The sequence below is a fragment of the Oryzias latipes genome, chromosome 1 (genome assembly GCF_053564925.1).
Source record: "Oryzias latipes strain Hd-rR chromosome 1, Olatipes_Hd-rR_3.1".
In the NCBI taxonomy this organism is placed as follows: Eukaryota; Metazoa; Chordata; class Actinopteri; order Beloniformes; family Adrianichthyidae; genus Oryzias; species Oryzias latipes.
In genome coordinates, this window is record NC_136237.1 from 27,921,860 (window position 1) to 27,948,633 (window position 26,774).

At 39.8% G+C, this 26,774-nt stretch overlaps 1 protein-coding gene across 5 annotated transcripts; it reads left to right on the top strand.

Annotated features, from left to right (window-relative positions):
• Positions 1-389: 389 nt before the first annotated feature.
• Positions 390-24,910, top strand: LOC144994511 (RING finger protein 24). Of its 5 annotated transcripts, XR_013658079.1 has the most exons (7): positions 1,825-2,133; positions 13,138-13,287; positions 14,728-14,773; positions 15,411-15,453; positions 17,845-17,886; positions 22,004-22,083; positions 24,389-24,405. XR_013658079.1 is itself a non-coding variant. In XM_078952541.1 (6 exons), exons 2-6 carry the CDS (start codon positions 13,145-13,147, stop codon positions 24,528-24,530), a joined length of 450 nt encoding a protein of 149 aa, XP_078808667.1. In that variant the 5' UTR covers positions 390-593; positions 13,138-13,144; the 3' UTR covers positions 24,531-24,910. The 5 variants fall into 5 exon arrangements, 4 of the variants coding, with proteins under 4 accessions (XP_078808667.1, XP_078808663.1, XP_078808653.1 ...); XM_078952541.1 differs by lacking the exons at positions 1,825-2,133; positions 14,728-14,773 and adding an exon at positions 390-593 and having other exon boundaries at positions 24,389-24,910; XM_078952537.1 differs by lacking the exons at positions 1,825-2,133; positions 14,728-14,773 and adding an exon at positions 459-618 and having other exon boundaries at positions 24,389-24,750.
• The last annotated feature ends 1,864 nt before the right edge of the window (positions 24,911-26,774 follow it).

Below are 26,774 nucleotides of genomic sequence, written 5' to 3' on the forward strand. Positions count from 1 at the left end.
TGCTGCATCTCTCTCTCTCTCTCTTTTTGCGTGCTGCATCTCTCTTCCACCCTGGAAGTCGTCCGGGGTGGGCACTTCTCTCCTCCTTCTCCACCTCCTCCTCCCGAGAGCTGCCTCTGAGGAGGTGGGGTCTATTTACAGTGGTAGTGGGCGAGTAAACGTGTACGTGCGAAACGTGTCCACTGCCAAGGACGACTGCAGTTCCAAACGACGTACATTTTTGGGGAAAAGCTGAAACACTTTCCTCCTTAAAAATTAAATAAATAAAAACGGACTCCCTGTGGGCTTTCCATCCACCCCCACTTATTAGAAACCCCGTTTCCGCTGCCGTTTGTTCCTCACATCTAGTATTAATACGTCTGCCCAACCCACCGCCCACCGTCAAGCTCGCAGTCGCAGACAGGCGGAGCCGGGGCTCTGTGATGAGGAGGTCGCTCTGCAGCGGGGGTTTGCGTAACATTGCCATAAGAGGGTTTGGGTCGAGAGTAGCGCTTTCAGAATTGCTCTTCGTTTGTCACTGAGGTTGTGCGAGGAAACAAATAAGCCCATTCGAGAAGAAAAAGGCGGCTACAGGGGCGGATTGGCGACTGCTGGTAAGTGAACGGTTCTTTAATTCAGGTACAGTTCAGAGCTAGTAGCACAATTAACGTGCAACTTGATAGTTTTGTCAACACTTTTATGGCCCACTTAACACAATAATGTGTTTTTGTTTTTAATTTACAAATTAAATGTATTTATTTTCCATTTTAAAATGAAATGTCTATAAACAGTTGGGATGGTTGTGCTCGTGTTACGCTATGTCATTCGTGGCTACTGCTAGCTAACGAGCCGCCGCCCATTTGGCTGTCCTCTCATAAACTGTGGCGTCAGAATGCTAACACGCCGAAATATGTTTAGCCAAACGTGGATGTCGGCGAGCTCATGCATCCACTGCCAGTCAGTGAGCTTTTACTTTTTCCCTCGTGGCCGTGCTTTTTGTTTGTGTTTTGTGCCATGTGCACAATAAAGCTCATCCGTCAGGGTTAAAAGCTTAACTCCGTGTCGGGGGGAGGTACCAAAAACCCCCCAGTGAAAACGCGTGGAGCTTCGTGCTGACAACTCTGGTGGCTTTGTGTGAACACAAAGTAGAACAAAGAGGCTTCTGCCTGATCCACTATTGAAACCCCCTAATGCTAACGGAGGAGAATTTAATTGAAAAAGTTGTCAGTCAACTCTCAGGAGTTCAGAGGTGCCAGAAGAATGATTATTGCGTTAAGATCTTGCTTTGGAAGGAGCTGTCATCCAGCCTGGATGTGTTTTTGCCATCTTTTTAAATGTTTAAAAACCCTTTCAAAACCAGTTATTACTGTAAGATCACTGGGAGAGGAGTTGTCTCTTGAGCATGAAAGAAAACTGACTGGTTTTGGTTTTCCTTTGATTGGAACACACCCCATACATTCCAGAACAGTCTACATTCAAATGATTCCGCACATCAAAATCTCTACTCTCACATACAGTTTTTGGTGTATGGTGCTGTCCCCCCCCCCTTTTTTTGTTTTCATTTATCTTGCACCATCCTTGTCAATTCCCACATTAACCAAGCAAATAAAAAGATCCTATAGTTTATAGAAGACTGGTGATGGATTAGTCATCATTTGTGATCACATATTTCAAAAACTAGTGTACTAACTAACCCCAACCTTCCCAAAAAAAAGAACTGCAGCACGCAGATCTGTGGGCATTATTTACATGTTGGTACACACAAGTCCTGGGGCCTGTTTCAGAAAGGAGGTTCAACCAACTCTGAGGTTAAACTTGAACTCTGAGTTGGTCAATCGAGAGATTAACAACTCTGAGTTTTCTGTTTCAGAGAAGCTGATCGGAGTTAGGTCAATCAATTCTGAGTGGACTGATTCGGAGTTAAGCGTGCGCACCGCGACTATAAGAAGCCATTATCAATGGAGCGGAGATATTACGAGTCACCATGGCAACCGTGGAAAAAAAGGGGTCTGCATATTTTTCGTCAGCTGAACTTGACGTGCTGCTGCAGAGTTACAGTGAATATGAGCACATATTCCAGAAGAAAAGCAACACCGCTGCATCTGCAAAACGGAGACCGTTAGCGTGGGAAAACATAGCTGCTCAAGTTAATGCGTAAGTTTGCATTTAAATCATTGTTATAAAATATTGGCTGTAATAACTTTTTAAATAGCGTAAGGTGTGAAATAAAAAATGGCGATTATTTAGGTGTACTTTTGAAGTGTTATTCCTGGTGTAATTGCATGAAATGCTGCACAGTGTACAGAACCAATCTGGGGGAAAAATGCATTTAACGTCGGTAATGTTTAGAGGACTTTTTTTGTTAACCTTCCCCTCTTGCAAACGTTGGTCAGTTTAATATTAATACATTCAATTGTGTTTTTAAAAGTGAGCTTATGTCTACCCTTGTATTGATCAAGTGGTATAGGTTTATATGGGATTAAGAAAGTAAGCAGTGCTAGCACATTGTGTTTCCAAAAAGTAATTGTTACATTAATCTAATTCAATGTCCCTGATTTCATTTTCATGTAGATGAAATCCTGCAGGAATTAAAAGAACATGGCAGCAGCTAAAAATGAATTATAAAAACATAATTCAATCAGGTAAAATTTGAGCATGTCATGGATGTAGGCTTTGTTGACAATATTTGACATATGAAACATCTACATAGCAATACATATCTAATGTTGTTTTCATTGTATATATGTAATTGACTGCAACGAAAAACGGTAACGCTCAAACAAAAACGTATGGGGAAATGACAAAAAAATCGAGTCTAGGTCTCAAAATCCTTGCACGAAGTAAATGTAATTCTCTACGAATTAATGCAGCCTCCTCGTCTATTGGGTCCTCCAAAAAAGGACAAGCCATTCTTGTCACTTGTCTCTGTGTGACGGAAATTTGGGCAATGAAGGTTAAAGCGAAAAAATACCGCTTCGTCTTTAAAAAGGGGAGGGGACCGGCAGAAACCTTGAGTTTAGAGAATAAAACCTGCTCCCGACCAGGTTTGGTTCACAGCGTAAGTAACCATGGACACTGACTCCGAGTATAAGTTACCTCTCTTTCAGAAACGGGTTTGACTTACTCTGCTTCTCTGGTTTAACAAACCTCCCATTCTGAAACGGAAAACCCAGGGTTTCCCTGATTTCAGGGTTAACGCACTCAGAGTTTACACTTAACCTCCTATCTGAAACAGGCCCCAGATGTGTTTTTCTGTGGAAGGTAAAAAATGCTCAGATTCCTAGAATTCGATTGGCTGACCAAAACATATACAAATTAACATGAATTTTGGCTGTTACTTTACCTTCCACTTTCGGCTTCTCCCATCAGGGGTCGCCACAGCGAACAAGTCGCATGGTAAATTTGGCAATGTTTTACGCCGGATGCCCTTCCTGACGCAACCTTCTCAAGCCGGGCTTGGAACTGGCAGAGGTAGAGAAGGGAACAGGGAGCAGCCCGGAGTCGAACCCGGGTTTCACGGACGGAAGGCGCCGCAAACCAGCACGAGCTAAACTGGCTCCCTGAATTTTGGCTGTTACTATATTCTATTAATATACTACATATTGTGGTTGTACCATAATTTTTTACTTCCAAAAGTTGGCAAATGGGCTTTTATTTTTTTTTATCCTCTACCAGAAACCCCCTAAGTAAGTCCCATCTGTTATAGCACTGTCATCACAGAATTTGGGGAAATTTGACAACTAGCATTCGCATATTGGGATGAAGTCCAATTCAATTTTATTTGTATAGCCCAAATTCACAACAACAGTCGTCTTGATGGGCTTCGTATCGGTAATTGAAAAAGTGAAACATGAATTCAAAAAGATCATGAATACATAAGAGTTCAACAGGAAAATACTGAAATGAACTAACAAACTGACTAAGCTATACTGGCATCTCTGCCCTTAAGGCAGAGATGCCAGTGCAGAAACCTTGCAGAAACCTTAGGGGTGCCCACATAAAGGAGGGATCCTCCCCCAGGACGGACAGGCGATTTACCAGAACTCATAGAGAAGAATTAACTTATCTAACTCTACAACTACATAAATAAAGTCCAGCAGACGAGCTTCATCCAGGTACACGGTCAGGAACAGGAGCATGAATGAGCCAACTGGAATCTGGAAGCACTCCCACTCCCCAGGAGGGGAGAGGGAAAGGGGGACAATACGTGACTCGCACTGCACCAAACAGAGGCATGGGAAGAGAGAAGAGAAGAGAGTAGAGAAGAGAGGAAGGGTAGAAGTAGATGAGGATAGAACCCCAGTGCACCATAGCTACCCAAGCTTCAACTTCTAGCAGCCTACTAAAAACAAATTGTTATTGTTATTAATTTTAATTTAAACACATTAACATTAAGTTAAATAATCTCTGAATACTAACTAGTCTGACAATAAGCCTGTCCAAGGAGGAATGTTTTCAGTCTAACTTTGAATGTAGAAACTGTGTCGGCCTCTCTTACATGAGCTGGGAGCTTATTCCATAAAAAAAACAGCTTTCCTTTGCTTGTAGTCGTTTGTATCTGATGATACACATTAACAGAAATAAATAAAAAGGAGGAGTTAATCATGTGCCTTCACCCATGCACCAGTTTTCATCTTTTCCCCTTTCAATAGGTAGTGTTGATTTACCAAAACTTGGATTCTACTAATATTTCCTTTGAAAGTACAGTTGTGTAACTGTTCCGGGCGATAAGGCACCACTGCTGCAAGTAATAGGCTATTTTCAATTTGGCCAAAAACTTAGTTCAACACTTCTCAGTTAGATGAGATGCAACCGGGATATAGTGGTTAAAAATAATTACTCTTTTGTAATAGGAATTTTAGTTTCTTTGTACACACCGCTCTGAAATCTTTAAATATGTTCAAAAGGGGAAACGTGTCAGTGATTGCTACATTATACAACACTTTCTTCAGCCTTCCTGTGGGGTTGATGCAACAGTGCAGGGTTGCAACTCCGGAAAATCAACAGACGCAATGCACCTTTAAGGAGAATAGTAACCTCTTTGTTGGTTACAGACCGGAAGTTGAGTTTTGATGTTCACGTCTGAAAGTAACTAAAATTATGACTGAAATAACATATAAAATGTCCCTTCACTTTGTGGTGAGGGCTTCCATGTTCAAAACTTTCATGTTCACGCGTAGCCAGCAAGTTTCTCTGACCGTTTTCTGGCTCTACATACAAAAAGTGTGGGCATTGACTGTGCTTTGCAGGTTAAACCAGGTCAAACTTTGTCCAATTGAGGGCTTTGATTTTGTAGTGACATATGAATGGTGTCCCTTTTAAATCACAGAAGTGCCAACTGTTTGAAAATTGATCATGAAGGGGAAATTTATAATTGTGATTTGTGCCTGGCCAGAATTACAAGACACCACGTCTTTCATATCTCACAATTGATGTGTAAAAGGAAAAACCTGGAGTGAGATGTGCACCACTGCACTAAACCTCTCCAAACAGGTGGTAGACAGACGTATTCTAGCAAAAAGTACAAAAAGGAGTGAAAAAAAGAAACTCCTCCCTGCTTGTCCAGTGTGAACACTATAGTGTTATGTATTTAGTGTACACACACAAAAGTATATACCTATAATAAACAAAGATGCAGTTATAGGCCTTATAAGCCAAGAAATTACCACAAATAAAATAATAAATATAACACCAAGTTTTTTATTTTTAATTTGTAGCTTTGAGATTAGTGGTTTAGTTGCTGTTTGTCATTAAGGCTGCAGGGAACAGAAATAGTAAAGTGTTTACTTGAAGAAGGCAATGAGGTCATTTAAACATATGTTATCTAATAAAGCTTTAGTTACAACTCATCACATTTCTTTTGACCGGGGGGGGGGGGTATTCCAGAATGTTTAAGCTACCCTGACTTTAACCCTGAACTCTGTCTGAAATCCGCCTGAACTTGCTTACTCCGGGTATGTCAGTTCCAAAAGACTGGATATGAGTTTTTTTCACAACTCAAATTTACATATTTATCTAACTAAATGTCATGTTACTCCAATTCAATTAAATTTACCATATGTCCGACTTTAACATTACTCAACTAATCAGTAGGGGTGCTAAATAAACTCATCATCCTCTCCCTCCCTCTCACTCATGGTCCAGAAAGAATTAAACATAACAGGACAAATAACTCGGCAATACACAGTACAACAGCTAAACACATTTGGTCAAAAACCCACATTTAAACCCAAATCCATCCAGACAACCAAAGGGAATGGTATCCCACAATCCCTTGCGGTGCCGACCGAACAGCAGCACCAAAGTTACACCTACTTAATTGAATTAATTTGAATGAAAGTAAAAAAGTAAAAAGCCATATCTGGCTCTTTTGATGGCCACGTCTGGCTCACAGACAAACCTTTAATTATTTAAAAAAAAAAAGTTTCATTAGACCTGTCCTTCTCGGGCGCGATGCAATGCAAGTTTGTAACAGCCTGAAACCTGTGAATTGCCTCCCGTCTTTGAGAATGAAACAGGGAAGGGGTAGTGGGCGCAGGCAGCAAGGTGAGCTGCGCTCTGACTAGAACACGCTGCCCGTCAAATCCCAAACACTGCAGCGTTTGAGGGTTGCTGTACTGACAATGTTTGGCTCCACGTCTGCATGTGAGCAGTCTCTCACATCTAAAGAACATTCAGACCAACGACGATCACGTTTAACGGATGAAAGTTTCAACGCCTGGATTAATCTTAAACTCACCATGTATCAACCAGACAAGACCATCAGCAAAACCACCATGCAGCACCAGAAGTCGCATTAATTCTAAGAAATACTCCTCATTTATTAGCAATAGCGTAATGTAGCGTCCCTTTCCCACACTGAGGCACGGAGACTTAACCTCTTTTAATGTTCTTTATTGTGGTTACTGCAGGCCGTAACAAACGGCGTACAACTAATTCAGCAACTCCTGAATCTCTTCCACCGAGAGCGTTCCCCCCGCTACTTTATATTCTCCCGCTCCCGAACCAGCCCTCCTATTTCCCTTATTCGGCCCACAGCTGAACCCATTGGTCAAAACTCCCCAACAACAGGCTGAGTGATAGAACTGAGGGCCAATCAACATCTTTGCTTGATGCGTTCAATGAACTCCGGAATTTAAAATGCGACCCAACAGCCACCCAGTCCAACTCAGTCGGCTACAATAACAATGTTATTAAAAGAATCCACAGACATATTGTACTTTAAAAGTGTTGAAATTACACAAAATGCACAAATTCACTTGTATTTTTAGTTTTAAACATATTGTATCCCTCTCACGAAATTACATTTAAAAATGTGTGCCGTTTATGGCTCTCTGGGCCAAAAAGGTTCCCGACCCCTGCCCTAAGAGCTCTATGACTTGCACAGGATTTAGATTTTCATCTTGTTGGTTGTCTTAGACACTCTTTCATAACGGAGAGGTTTATTTTTAGTGACAGTGATCCTATCCTCAGCAGACCAAGGCTCTTCTTACTTTAATGTAGATAGTTGTGAAATTACATTCCCTGGTGTGAGACTTGCTGCAAGAAAACCTATCTTAATTTGTATGACTTCTAACAGATCAGTAAAATATTTAAATTTAAACAACCTGATTTCTTTTGGTGTGAAACCACCTTTGATAATAAATGATCATATGAACCAATAAACATACTTGTAACTTTAAAGGAGCTGCAGAGAAAATGAACACTTTATGCCAAATGTTAACAGTTAAAGAAGCACTAAGAGTTCTAGGAAGTATGGAGAATAGAAATCCTAAAGAAATGTCACATTAAAATTTGACATTAAGCCTAAAAAAACAGTTTGTTTTAATTAAATTAAAAGTAGTTTGATGCATGTTTTTTATGTCTTGTATATACTTTACCTTTCAGAGTTCATATTTACATTGTTTTTGTAAAGATGTCATATCAGTGTTTTATCAGTTATTTTCATGTCATGATTTATGTTGAGTATTGCAGTTTTTACAGTAAATGGTAGTCAGTAATAATAAAAACTCACAAATTTCCGACTTAGATTTTTTCAAATGCCAGGTCTTTCAGGAAATGCTCACAGCTCCATCAGTAGCTGCGTTTACATTGACAAAAGTAATCGGAAAGAATGCCTGATCGGAAGAAAAATGCGTCATATAAACACGCCGTTCGGAACACTCTGCCCCAATCACTCGTTTGGATCAAAATTTCTTTCCGATCGAGATAGGTGGGTTATGCCGATTGTTTATCCGATCGTGTTGCATGTAAACAGTTCATTCTGATTGTGTGTCACTACTACTGTGGTTTACGTCACGCATAGAAAGTGCGGTGCTCCAGAGAAGGCAGAGCGCATACAGGAGCGACCAGCTGCTCAGCGCGAGTGAACCTTGTCTATGAGCAGAGCAGCCGGAATTATAGCTTTGTGTTTGCGGACAGACCAGTGCTGCTTTGTTACGTGTGCGCTCCGGGGGTCGAGGCTTCCGACCCGCCACTCTGGGTTGGCGGCTGCCGGACTCAGGAGAACCGTGTTTCCAAGCAGAGCTCGGACCGCCAGCTCACACAGCGGCTTTGGGACGGTGTGCGAACTTTTCAAAGCAGAATGTGTTTCAGTCCTTAGAAACCATTCAAACATTCACATGGATTTGTTTCCAGTCGTGTCCTGACAAAATAAAGGCTGATGTTGTTCCCACATATCAGCCAAGATGAAGATTGCAGCATTTCCCGCATGGATTTTGTGTTCATCAAAGGCTAAATGTTGTTAGCGCGTGTAGCCCACTCCTAACCCTGGGTTCCTCCAGCTCCGTTCTTCCACCAAAAAGAAGCACTGACCACACGGATTTAAAATAAAATGAGGAGCGAACAGACGCTTCATAATAATCATAATATTAATAACAGCATGTTTAGAAGATCAACTCCTATATTACCGAGCTGCCGCATAAATGTATATGGCAACTCAGTTTATTTACTCAATTCCTCTTTGGTATTTTCAACACTACTGCGCATGCCCAAATGATTCATTCCTACTGAAAGTGTGACCATGTGAATGTTTGTTCTAATCGGAAAAAGGTTTTCTGGGCCCATGTACACGGTTGAATTTTAATCCGACCATTGATCAAGATATTTTGCACATGGAACCACAGCTACTATTTCTGCCTTCATGTTCCATGTGCTGCTTACAGTGAAGTCAGTTAGTCTGTATCCTGTAATAACTGAAATACTTGAACATTTAAAAAGAAAAGATGGTAACCAAAAGTTGTGACAAATAATTCAAACATTTTAAAGTTTTTTTTGTATAAAAATAGTTATGTAGTAAAATGTAGTGTAGGTTGCAGCCTGACTGTAGACTTGTATAAATAGGCACATTAAGGAGCCTGTTGGTGCTTCTCATTACATAGTAGATTTATGCGTTAGTGGCCAGAATGTAAGTTGAGAATTATATTAACGTGAACATTTGACCACCACAGCCAGCACATTTTGAAGAACTCCTTGCTTTGCCTCAGAGGCTCGGGTGTTGGTCGCTGCCCTTTGGCATATTAAGTTTCAGATGAGCAAATCACAGCACCTATGGTGGTAAGCTAGTGGAAATTTCCACTTCTCAGTCAGATGGCATGCTGTAAATGTGATCTTGAGGGTTGCCATCTGAATTTCAGCTGTGCAAAGTTACAGTGGACTCGAGGTTTGTTTGCAAAGGCTGTTTGATACGTGATAAACTAAACTAGAAATTGAAACTATAATTATTTTTGGGGCTTTCTGTGGGCATGGGTTTAAAGGATTTTTGCAGGATCATTGCCTAATCCTTTCACATTTGCCAGAAGTTGTAATAGTGTTCAAGTCCTTTTGTTGCTTATATGATGAAAAACTGGTTCATTCACTATTGATCGTGGTTCTGGAAAATCGATAGTTGGTTTGTCTTATTTGGGAAGTATTGCTGTAATCCTGTTGGTTAAGGGGCAAAGTTTGTTGTTGTTGTCGTCGTCTGTTAACAATGTTACAGATGTGTAAATGCAGAACTTGACATATTTGTGATTTACAGGTTTTCCATTCAGACCTGCCTCAACTCGTATTAATCTTTGGGTTCTGTAAATCTTTAAAACTGATTTTTTTTTTTTCACATATTGGCAAAGTGAGTAATAACAATAAAGTGTGTACTCTGATTTCAAGGTTATTTTTACAGTGTGTAACTGTTTCAGACTGTTGTCTTGCCTGTGTCAAAATGAAACCATCTGTTGTAAAACGGAAACACCCCCCTTGAGAAATGATGACCTCTGTTCATCTTAAATGGTTGTTTGGGAAGCATTGATTTTTGCCATGTTTTTATGGAGGCTTTTGGTGTTTGTGTGCTGTGGAGTTTGTTTTTGAATGGATTTCATTGTGGAAATAGCCATCAGGGTTGGAAACATTGTCATACAGAAAATATTGTATTTGCTCACTGAGTTGGGAAGTGTAAGTATCCCAAGAATTCCACCACTTGTTGGATTACAGTTCAGGAAGTGGAAAATTATAGGGAACTTTCACTTTGTATTCTTTTTGAATATTCACTCCTACAAATGAACTTGTTGGAGTAGCATTCCTGTTTGATTTGTGCCCTTATCCAGTATCCTTCTGTTTTCCATCACATTTAAGAGGAATTGTTTTGGCAGCAGTGTAGTTTAGGAGCTGGATAGATCAGTTGGTTGAGCGCAGGACTGGCATATGGGAATCAGGGTTTGATTCCCAGGAGAGTTTCAACCAATGTGGGTCCTGCCTTACTATGCATAATACTCCGGCGTAAAGATCTCTGCCAAACCACCTTTGGCAATTCCTGTCTGGATAAGCCGAAAGGTGAACAACAACTGACATAAATATAATTCATTTTAGTTACTAAAGGGGCTAACAGAAAAGTTCTTGTTTATCAAGTTTTCACCATTTAATATTTTTATGAATAGTGTAGTAGAAATAAAATTTGAAACGCCCTCTTGTCCTCACTTTCCCAGAGTGCTTAATATTAGACGTTTTAAGAATTTTCTTAGTTTTTTACATCTATGTTTTTATCACAACAGAGTCTATATTTAAAAGTTTGCTTGTTTTCTGGTTTTTGTTTATAGAACCTGGTTCATGGAAACTGTTCGTCTGCCTTTCCTGTTGCTGCCTATTACATTTGCCTTTGTTTACAGGACTAATAGCCTTTTACTAAGTATTGCTGCCATTATTGTTTTGGTAATAATAGTAGTAATAGTGGCAGATTCACATTTTCTTCATTTCTATATAACTATTGACTTATCACTTGCTTGACCTACTTGATTTGTTTTCTTCTCTGCTCTTTATACAGTTTTTCTTTTCACATTTTAACAGTTTGAGCTGATGTTTTTATTTGCTAAGATTACTGTAAAACTGCTGTACTTTATAATTCATCACCCTGAATTAATGTGGGTTTATGACTATAACATATCTAACATAGTCACGATTTCAGGATCTAGCTGGTCAGAGCCTTTTTATTTACACACAAAATACTAAAATATGATTTCTTGAGTTATCAGATCTTTCATTTCAATATCTAAGCAAAATGTGATGAGATATCAAATGACCTTATGTAGATATCTACTCAAAAAACATATATTTCCTGACATGTTCCCATGTTTTCTCTCTGTGTTTTGTAGATTTACATCTCCATGTGTTAACAAAACAAGGGAACTGGAAGTTGCTTAAGATATGAGAGAGTTTGAAATTCAACACAGCCACTGCTGCTTTCTTGTTTGTACAAACCGGTCACAGCTTTAGTGCGTAGTTTGAATATTGTTGTTTACTGATTACAACATCAAAGATTGTAGGTTATGGTTCTTTTCTCATAGGTCTTCTTGACCTCTTTTCTTACAAGACTTAAATAGAACGTACAGCATGTTTGTCTAGGAAACAGACCACGTTATGGCTCATTGAAATGCAGGAAGATGTAGTTGTCGTTGTGGTGAGACAGCACTGCCCCAAAGAGTCATAGTAAGGAGGGGCTTGAGTGGGAAAAAAGGCGCAGAGAAAGGCAGGGGTCCACACATCTGAACAGACAGAAATCTGGTGAACCTCAAATCTCAAGAAGATATGTCGGCGTTTAGCTCTTCAACATGAAAGCACCAGAAGGGTACGTATACAAAGGTGTCTTGTGGTTTACATTTTTTATTTATTTACAGTTCTTTTATGGGTTGCTCAAATATTTTATTTTTGTTGTTGTTATGAGCAATGTGTAAGGCTAAAAAATAGGTTATCATGTCTTACGTGGCAGCTAAGTATCACATTTTTATTTTTTTTTTTGTAGTAGAAGAGATGGTTGGTGACTCTTCAGTGCTTGGTGAAGATATGGTTTCTAGCGGTTTAGGGATTCCTCTGTTTTGTAGCAGAGCACAGGTTTTTTAGGGAGTGGTGTATTGTTGTCAACAGTACAAGAGTGGGAAATGTCCCAGCTAAAGTTGGCCTTTTTCACCAGAGTGTAGTGTGGCAAAGTGAAGTTGTCTGGTGAGGGAAGGGAACAAGATAGCGTCCCAAAAAAAGCTGCAGTTATTCTGGTCTCATCTGCAACCTCCACCTCCTCCTCCTCCTCATCCTTGGGTTAGGCACAGACATGCCTGGTCTTGTTCCCTGTAACACACTGAGTAAAGGATCTTTACTATTAAGGCCCATCTTCGTGTTCTTTGACAGTTTAATAAGTTATGTTTTTAAATTAATGTTTGAAACATCAAAAGCACAAGTTTCAAACTGAACCTTTTTTTAAGAGGAGCACAACATGTTTTACTTTGAGAACCTTATGGAAATGTGTGGCCTTGTTTTGCTTGTAAAAACATGCATCAGTTGTGTTTGTAACAGTATGTAAATATGCAGGTGAATGAGTTTTTAAACCTGTGGTATTGATTTGTTTATTTATTTTTTGATTATTATTATTTATATATTTTTCAGAATGTACATTTATTCCAACAGTACCTGCATAATTTCATACATCTTAGACATTTTTTATTTAATTGGTTAGTTTTATACCATGTCTGTATGTAGTTGGTCATTATATCTATTTGATCCAGGTATTTAATAGAAGAATTCTTAAAAATTAGATCCAAATTTTCACTTTAAATTTATTTGTCTTATTTCTATCTGTTTTGCCGTCTTTTATTTATGTAAGTAATTATGCACTCATGCTACATTTCTTTCTCCTTACAGAATATCCATGAGCTCCGATTTTCCACACTACAGTTTCAGGATGCCAAATATAGGGTTCCAAAACCTTCCCCTTAATATCTACATCGTGGTGTTTGGGACAGCCATCTTTGTCTTCATCCTTAGCCTCCTCTTCTGCTGCTACCTAATAAGGTATGAGCCAAACTCAATTATTATTGGAATAGAATGGGATTATCTTAGAATGAGGACCTTTAGGATCATGTTGTTGGTCTGCTAGGATGGCGTCATTCTGGTTTTTCTTCTTTCTGGGAACTTTATTGGGTTTAGAAAAATACCAACAGTCCTATCCACTCTTTGAAAAGTTCTAAGATAAATTAGAAGATTGAATAAGAAGAAGCACATTTTTGTTCTTGAGATGAATTGTATTACCCTCAGGCCCTACCATATTTTTTGTATTTGCCTTACAAAATCAGATTATTGATGTGAGTACTCGTAAAGGAAAACCGCATACCTCTGACCCACCAAATAGGAAAATAAAAAAACAATCATGATGAAATGAATAAAATGCATACCAAATTGAGATATAATTGCATGATGCTTGTTAAAGCACATTTGGCGCTATTTTTCATTTTAACAAGTGGTTAATGTGGTTGAGAATCCCTTACAGTTGGTCAGAATGTTGAACAGCACAGTTTGGAAGGTAACACTGATACTAAAACTGGAACTATTTTTGTAAAAAAAAAAAAAAAAAAAAAATCGCCCCTCATCATTCTGTTAAATCCAATTTTCAGGGCAAATGGTAAGTACAATCAAAATACATTTAGCTCTTTATTTTCCCATTAAAAAAAAATACATTGTCTTTGATTCAGTACCATGATTCAAATTTACACAGTAAAGATTTTTATAAAAAAGAAAAGCTGCTAAAGCTGCATTCTCCCAAAGGACTGGGTCAGCAGGGATCATGTATGCATGAAACTGCATTGCTGCGTGTGCTAGTAAACATTTCTTTACAGACATTAAATGCATACAATGAGGGTTTCCTATTCAGAAAGTGAAGTCCTCTGTTACATCGCTCTTTCCTGCTTTTGACACAAGAGCGAAACCCCACTCTTCAAGCCGATGTGACATTCCCACAGAGCTCCATTTGCACACACCCTTTGACAGAAGGCAGACTCTCACAGAAATACTCAACCGCTTCTCTCAGTAAGACACGAGTCTGCGGAGACAGGTGAAAAATCTGTGTGGTTTGTATAAGCAGTAGGTGTGTTTATTTAGCGCTGGGTTTTTCTGTGGAGAAGCAAAAGCTGCAGTTGGGCTGTTGATGCATAGTTCAGTAATGTGTAAAATGGATGCAATGAAGGAGAAATGCATCACAGTGTAGTTCATTTTTTTTATTTACTTAGAAAAGTTTTAGTTGTTTGAAATAATCAATGATTTCAATAAAAGTGTAATAATTATGATTACATTGAGTTTACTAGTCTGACCCAGTTCCCTTTAAGTGTCACACATCAGTCAGCCATGACCCTCTGACCCTCGACCTTGCCCTTTCCCCTTGGGAGTCTCTGCACCTTCACTCACTGACTTCCTTCAAAATGTCAGTTTCTCTCCTAGACTGTGCTGTTTGTTTTACAGATTCCTCTCACTCAGCTGCGAGAGGTTAAGATTACTAGTAATGGAGGTAAATCTTACAAACTAATGAATTTCTCTTATCTCTGCTCTTTATCCCCACCCTCCGTTTCTGCAAATGTAAATCTCCCTCTCAGCACATAGATTCTGCTATTGATCCGTGCTTGTCTTATTATCTGTTCACTGTGTTCATTGAGTTGATGTTGAATCCGTTGATGCTCCACTCCTAACTTGGAGTTGTGCAAGCCTCTGTAGACGTCTCACCAAACCTGCAGTTTTTGATGTTCTGTAAGACTGATTTTGACTGTGTACATGTTTATTTGACTTCAAGTGTGGCTCTTAAAAAGAAAAAAGGAATTCTTTATTTTCGTATTTGTGTGCTTTTTGCATTACTAAATTAAATCATTAAAATTCCTCAGTGCAATCTTGAATATGTTACACAACTTTTACTCGTTTGTCCCTATTAACTTAACTTTTGGGCTGTTTTGTCTACATGAAAAAAGGTATTTTAATAGCCTGAACCTGAATCTGAAAAGTTATGTGGAAGGAACAATTCCCCTTTACTTTATTCTCTTCTTGTCATTTTTGTCCATTTTTCTTTACTGTTCTGGGATTTATAAATGTGTCTTTTTTGCCCGTTGTAAATCATTAATTAATCAGAGAAATGATCTGTCTTTGCCTCTCTCCAGGTTACGACACCAGGCGCACAAAGAACTATATGCATACAAACAAGTAAGAATGCACGTTTATGCTTTGTTGAAATTCAGGAAGTGACATCATTACCCAGTACTCTTCCACTGTAGCTACTGCGTCAGTTTGTTTGGCATTTCCTATGACACTTTAAGGGGATCATGAGGATCATCAATTTTCATTTTCAAAATAAACTGCTGTTTTTCACACGCGTGCCGTTCCAAAAGTTCACAGAAGCAGCAACTAGTGGCTCAGCTTAAAAATGGCATTTTAATAGACAGCACAATTTAAGCCAATAAAACAACAATATGGGTACAGATGGGACCAGGTCGTCCTGTTCCCAAATTGTGAAGCTTCAGCATAAAATCAGCCACGTTTAATAAAGCTCTTGAGCACACACAAACAAACACTGTGTTCAAACAGATGCTACTGTGACAGTGCCTCTGTACCTTTTTATTCATTAAGCACATTATGAGTTGTGGTCTGATAACGGCGCCACATCCAAGTCCTGCCTCGGTTTACACAAGACCATCAAACCCATAAAGTTTGTGCATTCACAAACAGCCGGCATGTATTTGTGAGAATCCATGTTCCAGAAATGAGTTGCTATAAAAACCAAGCATCTGTCCTTCGTTTAGTCTGACTTTTTATGAGACGGGTTTGAGTAAAGGGCTCCTTTATTTATTTTTAATGCTGGTATATAGATATCTATAGCTACACTGACCAAAAATATAAACGAAACACTTTTGTTATTGCTCCCATTTTTTTATGGTATGAACTCAAAGATGTGAAACGTTTTCCACATGCACAAAATAACCAGTTCTCTGAAATATTGTTCACAAATCTGTCTAAATCTGTGATAGTGAGCACTTCTCCTTTGCCAAGACAATCCATCCCACCTCGCAGGTGTGCCATATCAAGATGCTGATTAGACAGCATGATTATTGCACAGGTGTGCCTTAGACTGGCCACAAGAAAAGCCCACTCTGAAATCTTCAGTTGTATCACACAGCACGATGCAACAGATGTCGCAAGTTTTGAGGGAGTGTGCAATTGGCATGCTGATAGCAGGAATGTCCACCAGAGCTGTTGCTAGGGAATTGAATGTTCATTTCTCCACCATAAGCCGTCTCCAAAGGCGTTTCCGAGAATTTGGCAGCACATACAACCGGCCTCACAACCTCAGACCACGTGTAACCACACCAGCCCAAGACCTCCACATCCAGCATGTCCACCTCCAAGATCGTCTGAGACCAGCCACTCGGACAGCTGCTGAAACTATCGGTTTGCATAACCACAGAACTTCTGCACAAACTGTCAGATACCGTCTCCGGGAAGCTCATCTGCATGCTTGTCATCCTCATCGAGGTCTCGACCTCACTCCAGTTCGTCGTCGTAACCGACTTGAGTGGGCAAATGCTCACATGCGATGGCGTCTGGCACGTTGGAGAGGTGTTCTCTTCACGGATGAATCCCAGTTTACACTTTTCAGGGCAGATAGCAGACAGCATGTGTGGTGTCATGTGGGTGAGCGGTTTTCTGATGTCAGTGTTGTGGATCAAGTATCGCCCATGGTGGTGGTGGGGTTAGGGTATGGGCAGGCATATGTTATGGGTGAAGAACACAGGTGCATTTCATTGATGGCCTTTTGAATGCACAGAGATACCATGACAAGATCCTGGGGCCCATTGTTGTGCCGTACATCCAACAATATCACCTCATGTTGCAGCATGATAATGGATGGCCCCATGTTGCAAGGATCTGTACACAATTCTTGGAAGCTGAAAACATCCCAGTTCTTGCATGGCCAGCATACTCACCGGACATGTCACCCATTGAGCATGTTTGGGATGCTCTGGATCGGCGTATACGACAGCATGTTCCAGTTCCTGCCAATATCCAGCAACTTCGCACAGCCATTGAAGAAGAGTGGACCAACATTCCACAGGCCACAATAGACAACCTGATCAACTGTATGCGAAGGAGATGTGTCGCACTTCATGAGGCAAATGGTGGTCACACCAGATACTGACTGGTTGTCTGAGTCCCCTGACCCCCTCAATAAAACAAAACTGAAGATTTCAGAGTGGGCTTTTCTTGTGGCCAGTCTAAGGCACACCTGTGCAATAATCATGCTGTCTAATCAGCATCTTGATATGGCACACCTGTGAGGTGGGATGGATTGTCTTGGCAAAGGAGAAGTGCTCACTATCACAGATTTAGACAGATTTGTGAACAATATTTCAGAGAACTGGTTATTTTGTGTATGTGGAAAATGTTTCACATCTTTGAGTTCATACCATAAAAAATGGGAGCAATAACAAAAGTGTTGCATTTATATTTTTGGTCAGTGTATATAGTGTATATAAACAGTATATATCTATCGGATGTCTTAATTCAATTATCTGCTAATTTTCCTTTTTGCCCCCTCAGGTCATCCAGAAAGAAAAGGTGAAAGAGCTAAATCTGCATGAGGTAAGAACGTGCTATCTCTGGCACTGCAGTATAAGAATGTCTTGTTCCAGTCCTCAGAGTGAAAGATCAACTCTTTTAACAAACCTAGACAAGCGCACTCTGTACTTTGATAGCAATTTGTACATTTTAAATGTGCAAATCCTGCCTTATTAATGATAAAACAATGTATTATTTTGTCGTTTCTGTGTTGCATTTGTCCAGAAATGGGAAATAAACTAGTTTCTGGAAGAATACTGAATTTGAATTGGGTAATACACATGAGATGCAGACGCACGCTATCCTCTGTTGTCTTTTTTTGTGAGCTGTTGAGACACACTCATGGCCTATTGTTTGTCATTCACATGACTTAGTTTCATGACGATCATGTAGTTTAATCATGAGTTCCCTCCCTGGTCTTATTACATAATTTTTCATGTCAGTCTAGCTTTGTTGGAAAATTACAAGTAACGTTTAAAGAAACAGACCTAGCTTTACTTTAAAGTCTTCACTCAAATAACCCAATTCCCAGAAAAGTGTAGCACAAAGGAAAGCTTTTAACAGTTTTTGGTTGGAATTTCCCGGTCTGTGTTTGAGCTTCATGCTCTGCTGTTTGTGTTGAGAGAAACTCAGACATCAGAAAGCGTTATGTGAGGGATGTCTGGGACAGACAAGCCGAACTAATGACCTTCCAGGTCATGAATAGAGGCATAATAACTGCCTGAGTGAAAGACCTGTTTATAGAAGCACAAGACAATCTTGGAGACGCGTCAACATTTTATGGAATGTGTAGAAAAGGAGTGGGATCAGTTTGCGGGTCTTTGCATGCTCAAGTGTTTTTTCATGCGTTAGTCAACCCAGTCTTCTAAAAAGGTTCTCCTTTTGAAGACCGGCTTAAAGTGAACCTAACAAGGATTATGTAAGGAAAAAAACGAATGGCATAAATGTTTGTACACAAAGTGATACTGATGGGATTATTTGATAAGAGCTTTAAGCTCCAAATATAGCAGCGGTGTCTTCTTAAAAACGTATACATGCGAGGCTCTCTGACTTTTCTTGATTGTTAATAAAAACACACACAGAAAAAAGAAGTCTATTTTGGAGTTGACTGTCTGGACCAGATGTTTTGGGATATTCAAAAAATACTGTCTTAAAAAGAGTGTATAATACTCAAAAAAATGTTAACATTTTGAAGTAGGAATATCTAAACACTTTTCCCACACATAAATCCTATTTTAAGCCCTTCAATGGTCCAACTGTTCTTATTTCTAGACCATAATCATCTGAAAGTGACACTAGAATGACACATTTTAAGATAAATTTTTCTAGTAAATTAAATGTAAAGGTGTTTACTTCCAGACTTCTGTCCCACTGTTCTGTGTATTTGTACTGTTGGGAGTCTAATACGACTTTCCTGTTTCCCCAAATTAAGAAAGTCTGTTTATTAAAAAAAAAAGACCAGTCATCGTTTGCAAATCTAACTTCTACTTAAAAATATTATGTAAAAGTTTAAAAAAAGAACTCGTTTTAAGGAAGCCGACGGGCCGGCGTGCTCTTCACCTCCGCTCCGCTCCTCAGAAATTCGCACTGCCCCTTCCTCAGATGCAAAAGTCTCTTACACGCGTTTTTGGGTTGTCTTGAGCTTTTGTGATGAACCGGAGGAGACGCGTTACTGGAAAAAAAACAAAAAAAAAACAGCGAATATTGAAACGCGAATAAGCTTACAGTATAGATGAGCTGGTCCACAAGTTAATTGGCTAAAACTCTCGATATAAGGCAGTATTAAAGAAATGCGCTAAAGTAAACCTCTGTTTTGCAAGGTTTATGTAAGGCAATGAGGAATAAAAGGTTGCTTTTTGTAGTTTAATCGTTTTCATGACCACTGTGATTGTGACATAAAAACCTCTTTAAAAACATTTACCTCTTCATTAGTAAAGGAGAGAAAAGCAGACTTCCTAAGGAGATATTTCTTTACCCAAGACTCCAAAAGAGGGGCTGGCCAAGGGCCCCCATGCTGTTCTTTTCATCCACAGTTTTCCATCAAGCTATAAAGAACAGAACATTTTTTTCTTTTTCTTTTTCTTTTAAAGGAATTTGTGTTGCTAACTAAAAGTAATTGTTGCTGGGTTCGACAGCCAAAACCAAAGAGTGAAAATAAACTCTTCAGCCATTAAAGACCCCGTTGAGGTTTTGCATGGGAAACACTGGTCGGACCAACAATTGCTTTTCCAGTCCTCCCATTGTGAACTGCTTTGCTGGCCATTGCTCACTCTTGGAGCAGACTGATAGGTGTGGACACAGTTCAGTCAGCTCAGGAAAAAGGTTTCTTCTGCTCCCAGCTGCTAAGAGATCATTCCACACGCTCCTACTGACACATCTGCTCTGACTGTTAAATCCTTTCCCGGTCTTTTTACCTGCCCATACCCTGGAGAGATTCCACAATCTGCAGCTGTTGTTGACATGGTTTGGTGACCCCTACGTTAAAAGGTCATTCACACATTTGCTGGTTTTAAATCTCAGCTTCTCTGTTTCACATGTCGCGCGTTCCTACTCAGAACGCCAAACCTCACGTTGACCTCTGATGCCCTGCATGTGCCATTTGCAATTTGAAATGAACTGAGAAATCGGCAAAACCATTAAGGGACAAATAAAAGTGCAATGTTTTGATAGAAAAAACAGATGAAATTAAGAGTTCAAGAAAGAAAAAAGACTTATTTTGACTTGTAAATATTTAGTTCCACTGAGGATCACTCGACATGTGCAGCGATGTCTTTTGTCCCTGTGCAGAGTGTGTGGTCCTTGGATTTAAATCTATCGTAGCCAGAGGACGGGTATCTGTGGATTGGCGCTGTCACAGAAGCAGCAGGGCACAAAACTGCAGCCTGGCATGTGTCTCTTGGTTATGAGGTCCCTGTAATCAAATGACAAGGAGATTAAACGATCTCTGCTGACGTCTGGATTTGTTAGAGGATCTCTTGATTCACCAAAAATATGGCTGAGAGGTTCTTGAAAACTGGTCACACTTGATGATTGGATGTAGTTGTTGGACTACTTTTTTTTTTTTAATCCATACATGTGTTGTCACCCAGCTAGTAACCAAATCATGAGTTCTCAAATGTGATTTTAATTTGGAAATGGCAACAAAAAAGGATTCTTGATTAATATGGGACACACGGTTACACCCCACTGCCTTTAGATTTTCTTCTTTCTTACTTTCTCATTTGTCAGCAAAAAAGTAATTGAACATATCTTTATATAATACCATGACTCAACTTCAAGACGTCACCTGGATGAATGAGAATCGTTTACATATCTCTATGAATGTTTCTAGCCTCACAGATGACATTTTCCTCCTAAAGGAGACTAACAAAAGGACTTCTAAAGTTCTAAAAGTCTGCAATCCATATTTGTGAAAGTGGTACATGCATTGCGGTAAATTTTATTCTAGAATATAATAATATACGGTAACCAGATGTAGGGATTTGGAGAAAAGAATTATAATAGCGCTGCCATAAGTAAAAAAGAGAAATAAGTATAATTGTTAGTTTTTATTTATTTTTTGCTTATTTTACTTCTGTTTCTGTAGAATTTACTAAAAAATGAATGCTATACATAAATTTTGAAAGGTAGAACTAAATGGTCTAGTTTTTCACGTATAAATTAGAAGACTTTGTTCATTTCCTTACAAACATGCATGGATGTAAAAAAAGGCGTACACACTATTTCCTCTAAATTTCTTACAACTGTATCCAAGGAAAAGTGATTCTACATTTCTATGTGTGCTTTCCTGGTAATAACAAGCTCTTTCATGACCTTTAGTGCATATGTGCACCAGTGTTTAGAAAAAACCTGCATCTCCATGCTTAAATCAGTATAAATGTCACACGTTGTGCTTGTTAAAGGTGTGTGTCCATTCCAAACAAAGACAAACATCTGTTTCGTAGAAATTCCTTGATGTTATCACTGGACATACGGGATGAAAACTGGCTGATTTATGCTAGTAAAATGGATGTTTGAAGGACTATAAAAAGAAAAAAACATAAAATAAAATTCTAAGAATGATCAAACATTCAAAGTTACTTTACAGCTTTTTCTAAGAGGCGTTTGATTGGAACAGCGGCCGTGTGTTTTTTTCTTTCAGATATGTGCTGTATGCTTGGAGGAGTTCAAACAAAAAGATGAGCTGGGGATTTGCCCGTGCAAACATGCCTTTCATAGGAAGTAAGTACATGCTTTTATGTGAACGAATACATACACACACACTGCAAAGGATGCATGGATCAGTGCAGATTTACTTCATGATATAGATCATTAATATGCATCCTTTCATGTTCATATTATAGGTATATTACATCAAAAGACGCAGGTTTATCCCACGCTTCTTTCAGGCTCCACTATTTCAGCAGAGTTGTTTACGACAGCGTGATACGTCCCTTGACCTACTTTTTTCCCACCGGTTGTCACAAGGGTGATGACCGTTCGCGGCACACACTGTGTTCACAAGTAGAGACGTGCTGTTCATGGGAGGGAAGGAAAAGTTGTTGTGGTTTTTTTATGACAAGACGATCAACCTTACTGTAACAGTAATCTACAAATGACTCGCTATTATCATCAAAAAGGAAGATATTTCTCAAAAGTAAAGAAAAATCAGAACACATCTGTTGCAATTTTCCATCTCCCTCTCCATTTGCCTCCCATCAACACAAATCACCAATTAATCATACAGTACTGACCTCATGGCTGTGGTTTTATTGTGAAAGCACCCAAAAGCCGATGAAGTCAGTACAGTTACTGAACTAGAAATGGGCTTCGATGAATGTTGGATCTGACAGAGATGGCAGTGTTACTGCTCTCTCTGCTGCAACAAAGACACTAAATGGAGTTTAGCAAAGCTTAAATCACGACTGACTTTACGGGGGGGAAAAGGGCAAACCTGTATGAGGCATACAAACATGGATGAGGTCATAGGTCACTCAGTGAGCCCGTAGGGTGAAAATGTTTGTGCACTTTTTGTCTTTGGACATTCTGTGAGTGACAGGTCAAAGTAAACACTTTAGAAACACGTGAGGGAAAGTAGGTGAGACAAACAACTAGAGTGTGGTGTGAGGGCGTCGTACAACAGCGTCACCCGTGCACGCAACTTATATTAGCCTTGTAACCCTTGTTTTATCTTTATTGGATTTATAACTTGTGTTTGAGGGGAGGGGAGGATGCTTTGTTTCGTTTGCGTATTGTTGTTTTGTTATGTGTGGGACTGAGGCTTCGGACTGCGATCCGTCCCGCCGCTCTGGGTTAGCGGCTGCTGGACTCAGGAGAACCGTGTCTCCGGGCAGAGCTCGGACCGCCAGCTCACACAGCGGCTTTGGGGCGGTGTGTGAGCTTTTCAAAGCAGAAATGTCGCTCAGTCCTTAGAAACATTTCAAACATTCACGTGGATTTGTGTTTCCAGTTGTGTCCTGACAAAATAAAGGCTGATGTTATTCCCACATATCAGCCAAGATGCAGATTGCAGCGTTTCCCGCATGGGTTTTGTGTTCATCAAAGGCTAAATGTTGTTAGCTCATGTTAGCCTTCTTCCAGCTCCGTTCCACAAAAAAAGCACTGAGCACACGGATTAAAACTAAAATGAGCGAACAGGCGCTTCATAATATTCATAACATTAATAAAAGCACATTTAGAAGATCGTCTCGTATTACGGAGCTGCTGCATGAATGCATATGGCAGCAGTTTGTTTACAACGGGACTCATTTCCTCTTCCGGTATTTTCAACATTACTGCGCATGCCCAAATGATTTATTCTGACCGAAAGTGTGACCCATGTGAACGATTGTTCTTATCGGAAAACGTTTTCTGATCCCATGTACACGGTTGAATTTTAATCTGACCATTGATCCGATCAAGATATTTTGCACATGTAACCGCGGCTACTGACCCCACAAGACGGGTATCGGCTTGTTCAGCGCCATCAAAGGCACATTAACGGTGGGATCTGAAGAGCTGTACCCCACAAGATGCCAAAAGGGATAAATACTTCATGGTACACATACCACACACACGACAATCCCACGTTCCACTTTCACAACGTCCCTTGAGTTAGCCACACTAACTTTAAGGGAACTGCAAGACACACCCACACTCCTTAAGATGCAGGCGCTCCTCTCTACGACCTACGATTCGTACGATTCGACCCCCGTATGGTCACATTTTAGTTTCAGATTTGTTGCTTGTTATTACATCAGAGATGTAATGGCCAAAAGAAATTGCGTTGATTCGGCCTGTAAAAAGAAAACGGCATCACAGTAATAAATAGGAGGAGCACATTTGCAGGTCAAACACTGGTCTGTAGGGCAAGAACAACAGAGTGAGACATCAGTCCTTAGGTAATTTCAGAACCTTGAGATGTTTCAGGAGGCTGATGGCAGTGGAATATGACTATGCATGACTAATGTGGTATTTTATATTTTAAAATTGAACTAAATGAGCATTTGGTTGGCTTTTTAAACCATGACCAATTCCTGTCTCCCAGGTGCCTCATCAAGTGGCTGGAGGTTAGGAAAGTGTGCCCGCTGTGCAACATGCCCGTCCTCCAACTGGCCCAGCAGGCCGGCAGCACAGAGCCCCCCGCTCCTGTTCCGCAGCCTTTGCCCGGAGTTGAGAACCTGGTGTAGCAGAACTGACACGGTACACAAAAGACCCGCCCATAAACATCCCTTCACTGGCACACCTGGACAGCTGGGTGTGAGAGCACGGACAGAAGAAAACAAAACAGTGCTTCTGCAGCCGTCATTATCATCATCATTGTCATCCTCACCTCCCGTCTTTGCATTCATTCACAAGAGGATTTTCTTCACATTAGCTCCAGCCGGTAATGAACTGTTTCTCTCAACATGGACGATGAGGACAAAAGCCGACGCCGAGGAGCTTTCATTTATGTTCTTGTCACAACCAAAGCACTTTTCTGGGGACACCAGCGACAGGAGGAAAAAAAACACACAAGCCAAGAACTTTAATACACTAAAGTCTATAATTTCTTCTTTTTTTTTTTTTTTTTAAACAAGCACTTTATCAAACCGTAATTGCTTGTGGATCTTAGTCCCAAGGCAATGTTATATATTTTATCCAATGTTTTAGTGTAAATAACAAATCCTAGTGTTTCAGCTTGAGTTGATGAACTTTGATTTAAAAACTAACATCTCAAAGGGACAGTAGGAACTCTGCTGGTGAATATCAGAGAACATGGAGAAGGGTTTGCACACAAACATGAAGTTACAGTCAAAACAACCAATGAATGTTTTGGCTGACTTGAATGTGAAGATCTGGACGGTAACACAGTGATGCTCTGCCACTCCAGGAGTTCCTTAAGACTTTTGCTTCAACAGAAAATCCAACATTCAAAGTTACTGCTGCCAACATTAAACTGGAATTAGCGAGTGTAGCCAAATGCTTGGCGTGTATACGAAGCCTCCAGGTGATGCACATTTGCAGATGATGCGTTTATGAGAGAAAGTACCTTCACATATCTCTCAGCAAAGCTGAACAAACTCCTCCTCTACGTCACAACTGCACACTTTTCTAATTTAATTTTAATTAGTACTGTTGCATCAGGAGAACAGGTTTACGGTTTGGCACCTGCACCACAACCACTGCCTTCAGCAGAGCCACCAGCCCAGCTTTTGGCTGTCAGCAACACTGCCAGAGTGGGGCGGTCAGCAGGTTGCAGTGGAACAGCAGTTTCATTCATGCAGGCTCACATATTGGACAGTTCAGCCTTTGGGCTGCAGCGTTCTGGTGCTTTCGTCTCTGCCTCTTTCTGTGCGGTACAGGGTGCTTTTGTTCTGGGCTACACTGACTCTGAGCTCTGCTTTTGTTTGGCCGCTTTAAGGAAATTGGTGGTTTTGAGAAGTTTTTCTGCACAGACTCTTGAGTGACATCGGAGGGGAAAAACAGTCATCTGTATCCGTATGCTACCAAGAAGTGGCAATGAAGGATTTTTCTTTTTTCTTCTCATGAGAATGAATGTTTGGTGAGAATTAGATCATGTGGCGACGGCTCAATTCACAACTGACCCAAAAATGAAAATAGATTAAATTATTCTGATTGCTCTTTCCTGTTGTTGGAATAACAACCAACCAAGTATTATTAGGTCATAGTAACAGACATTGTTTAGTTCTGAATGTAAAAGGCCAAACGATGTCATCCTCTAGCTAGAAGAAGTTGATTCTCTTCACACAGTAGCTCGTTTAAATGGAGCTTTTCTCAAACTGTCATTTAGGAAAGAGCTTACAACGTTATCAAGGTTTGTCTGTGCTTTAAACGCTTTGTAATGAAATAAAATAGAGAATAATTGAGAATTAACAAAAAGTGTTGAATTTTAATGATTTGAACTAAACTATCAATGCAGTAATACATGTTCTTAGTATACCTCTTCAACAAATCTGATTGTAGCTTTACCTGCACTCAGTTGGATGGTTTTATTTTTAGCACTGTTACAAAGAGAGCAATGTTTAAAAAAAAAAAAAGTTACGCTGCATTTTGCTCAAGCAAAGTGTTGTCTCCTAACTCAAATTTTTCGTTTCGGTTAAATCGCTCCTCAAACAGTGGAGAGGATGGTTTCTGGGAATTCTCTGGGGAGTTTTCTGGGAAAATGCTGTAAAAACACAAAGAGGTTTTATGACTTTACACAGAGTACGGCCTCAGATGTAAATTTAAAAAAAATAAGACTTTAGATTTGGAGAGCTTTAAACATTTGATTTGTTATAACTGAAGCTCTTCTCTCAACTAATTGGAACAAAAAAGAAGTTCCCGTAGACGTTGGCATCTTTACTGTCTTTGTTTTTTTAAATAATTTTTACTGCTTAAAGTACGATTTCATAATCCCAGAAATATTTGTCTAAACAAAGATTTGTTAGCAT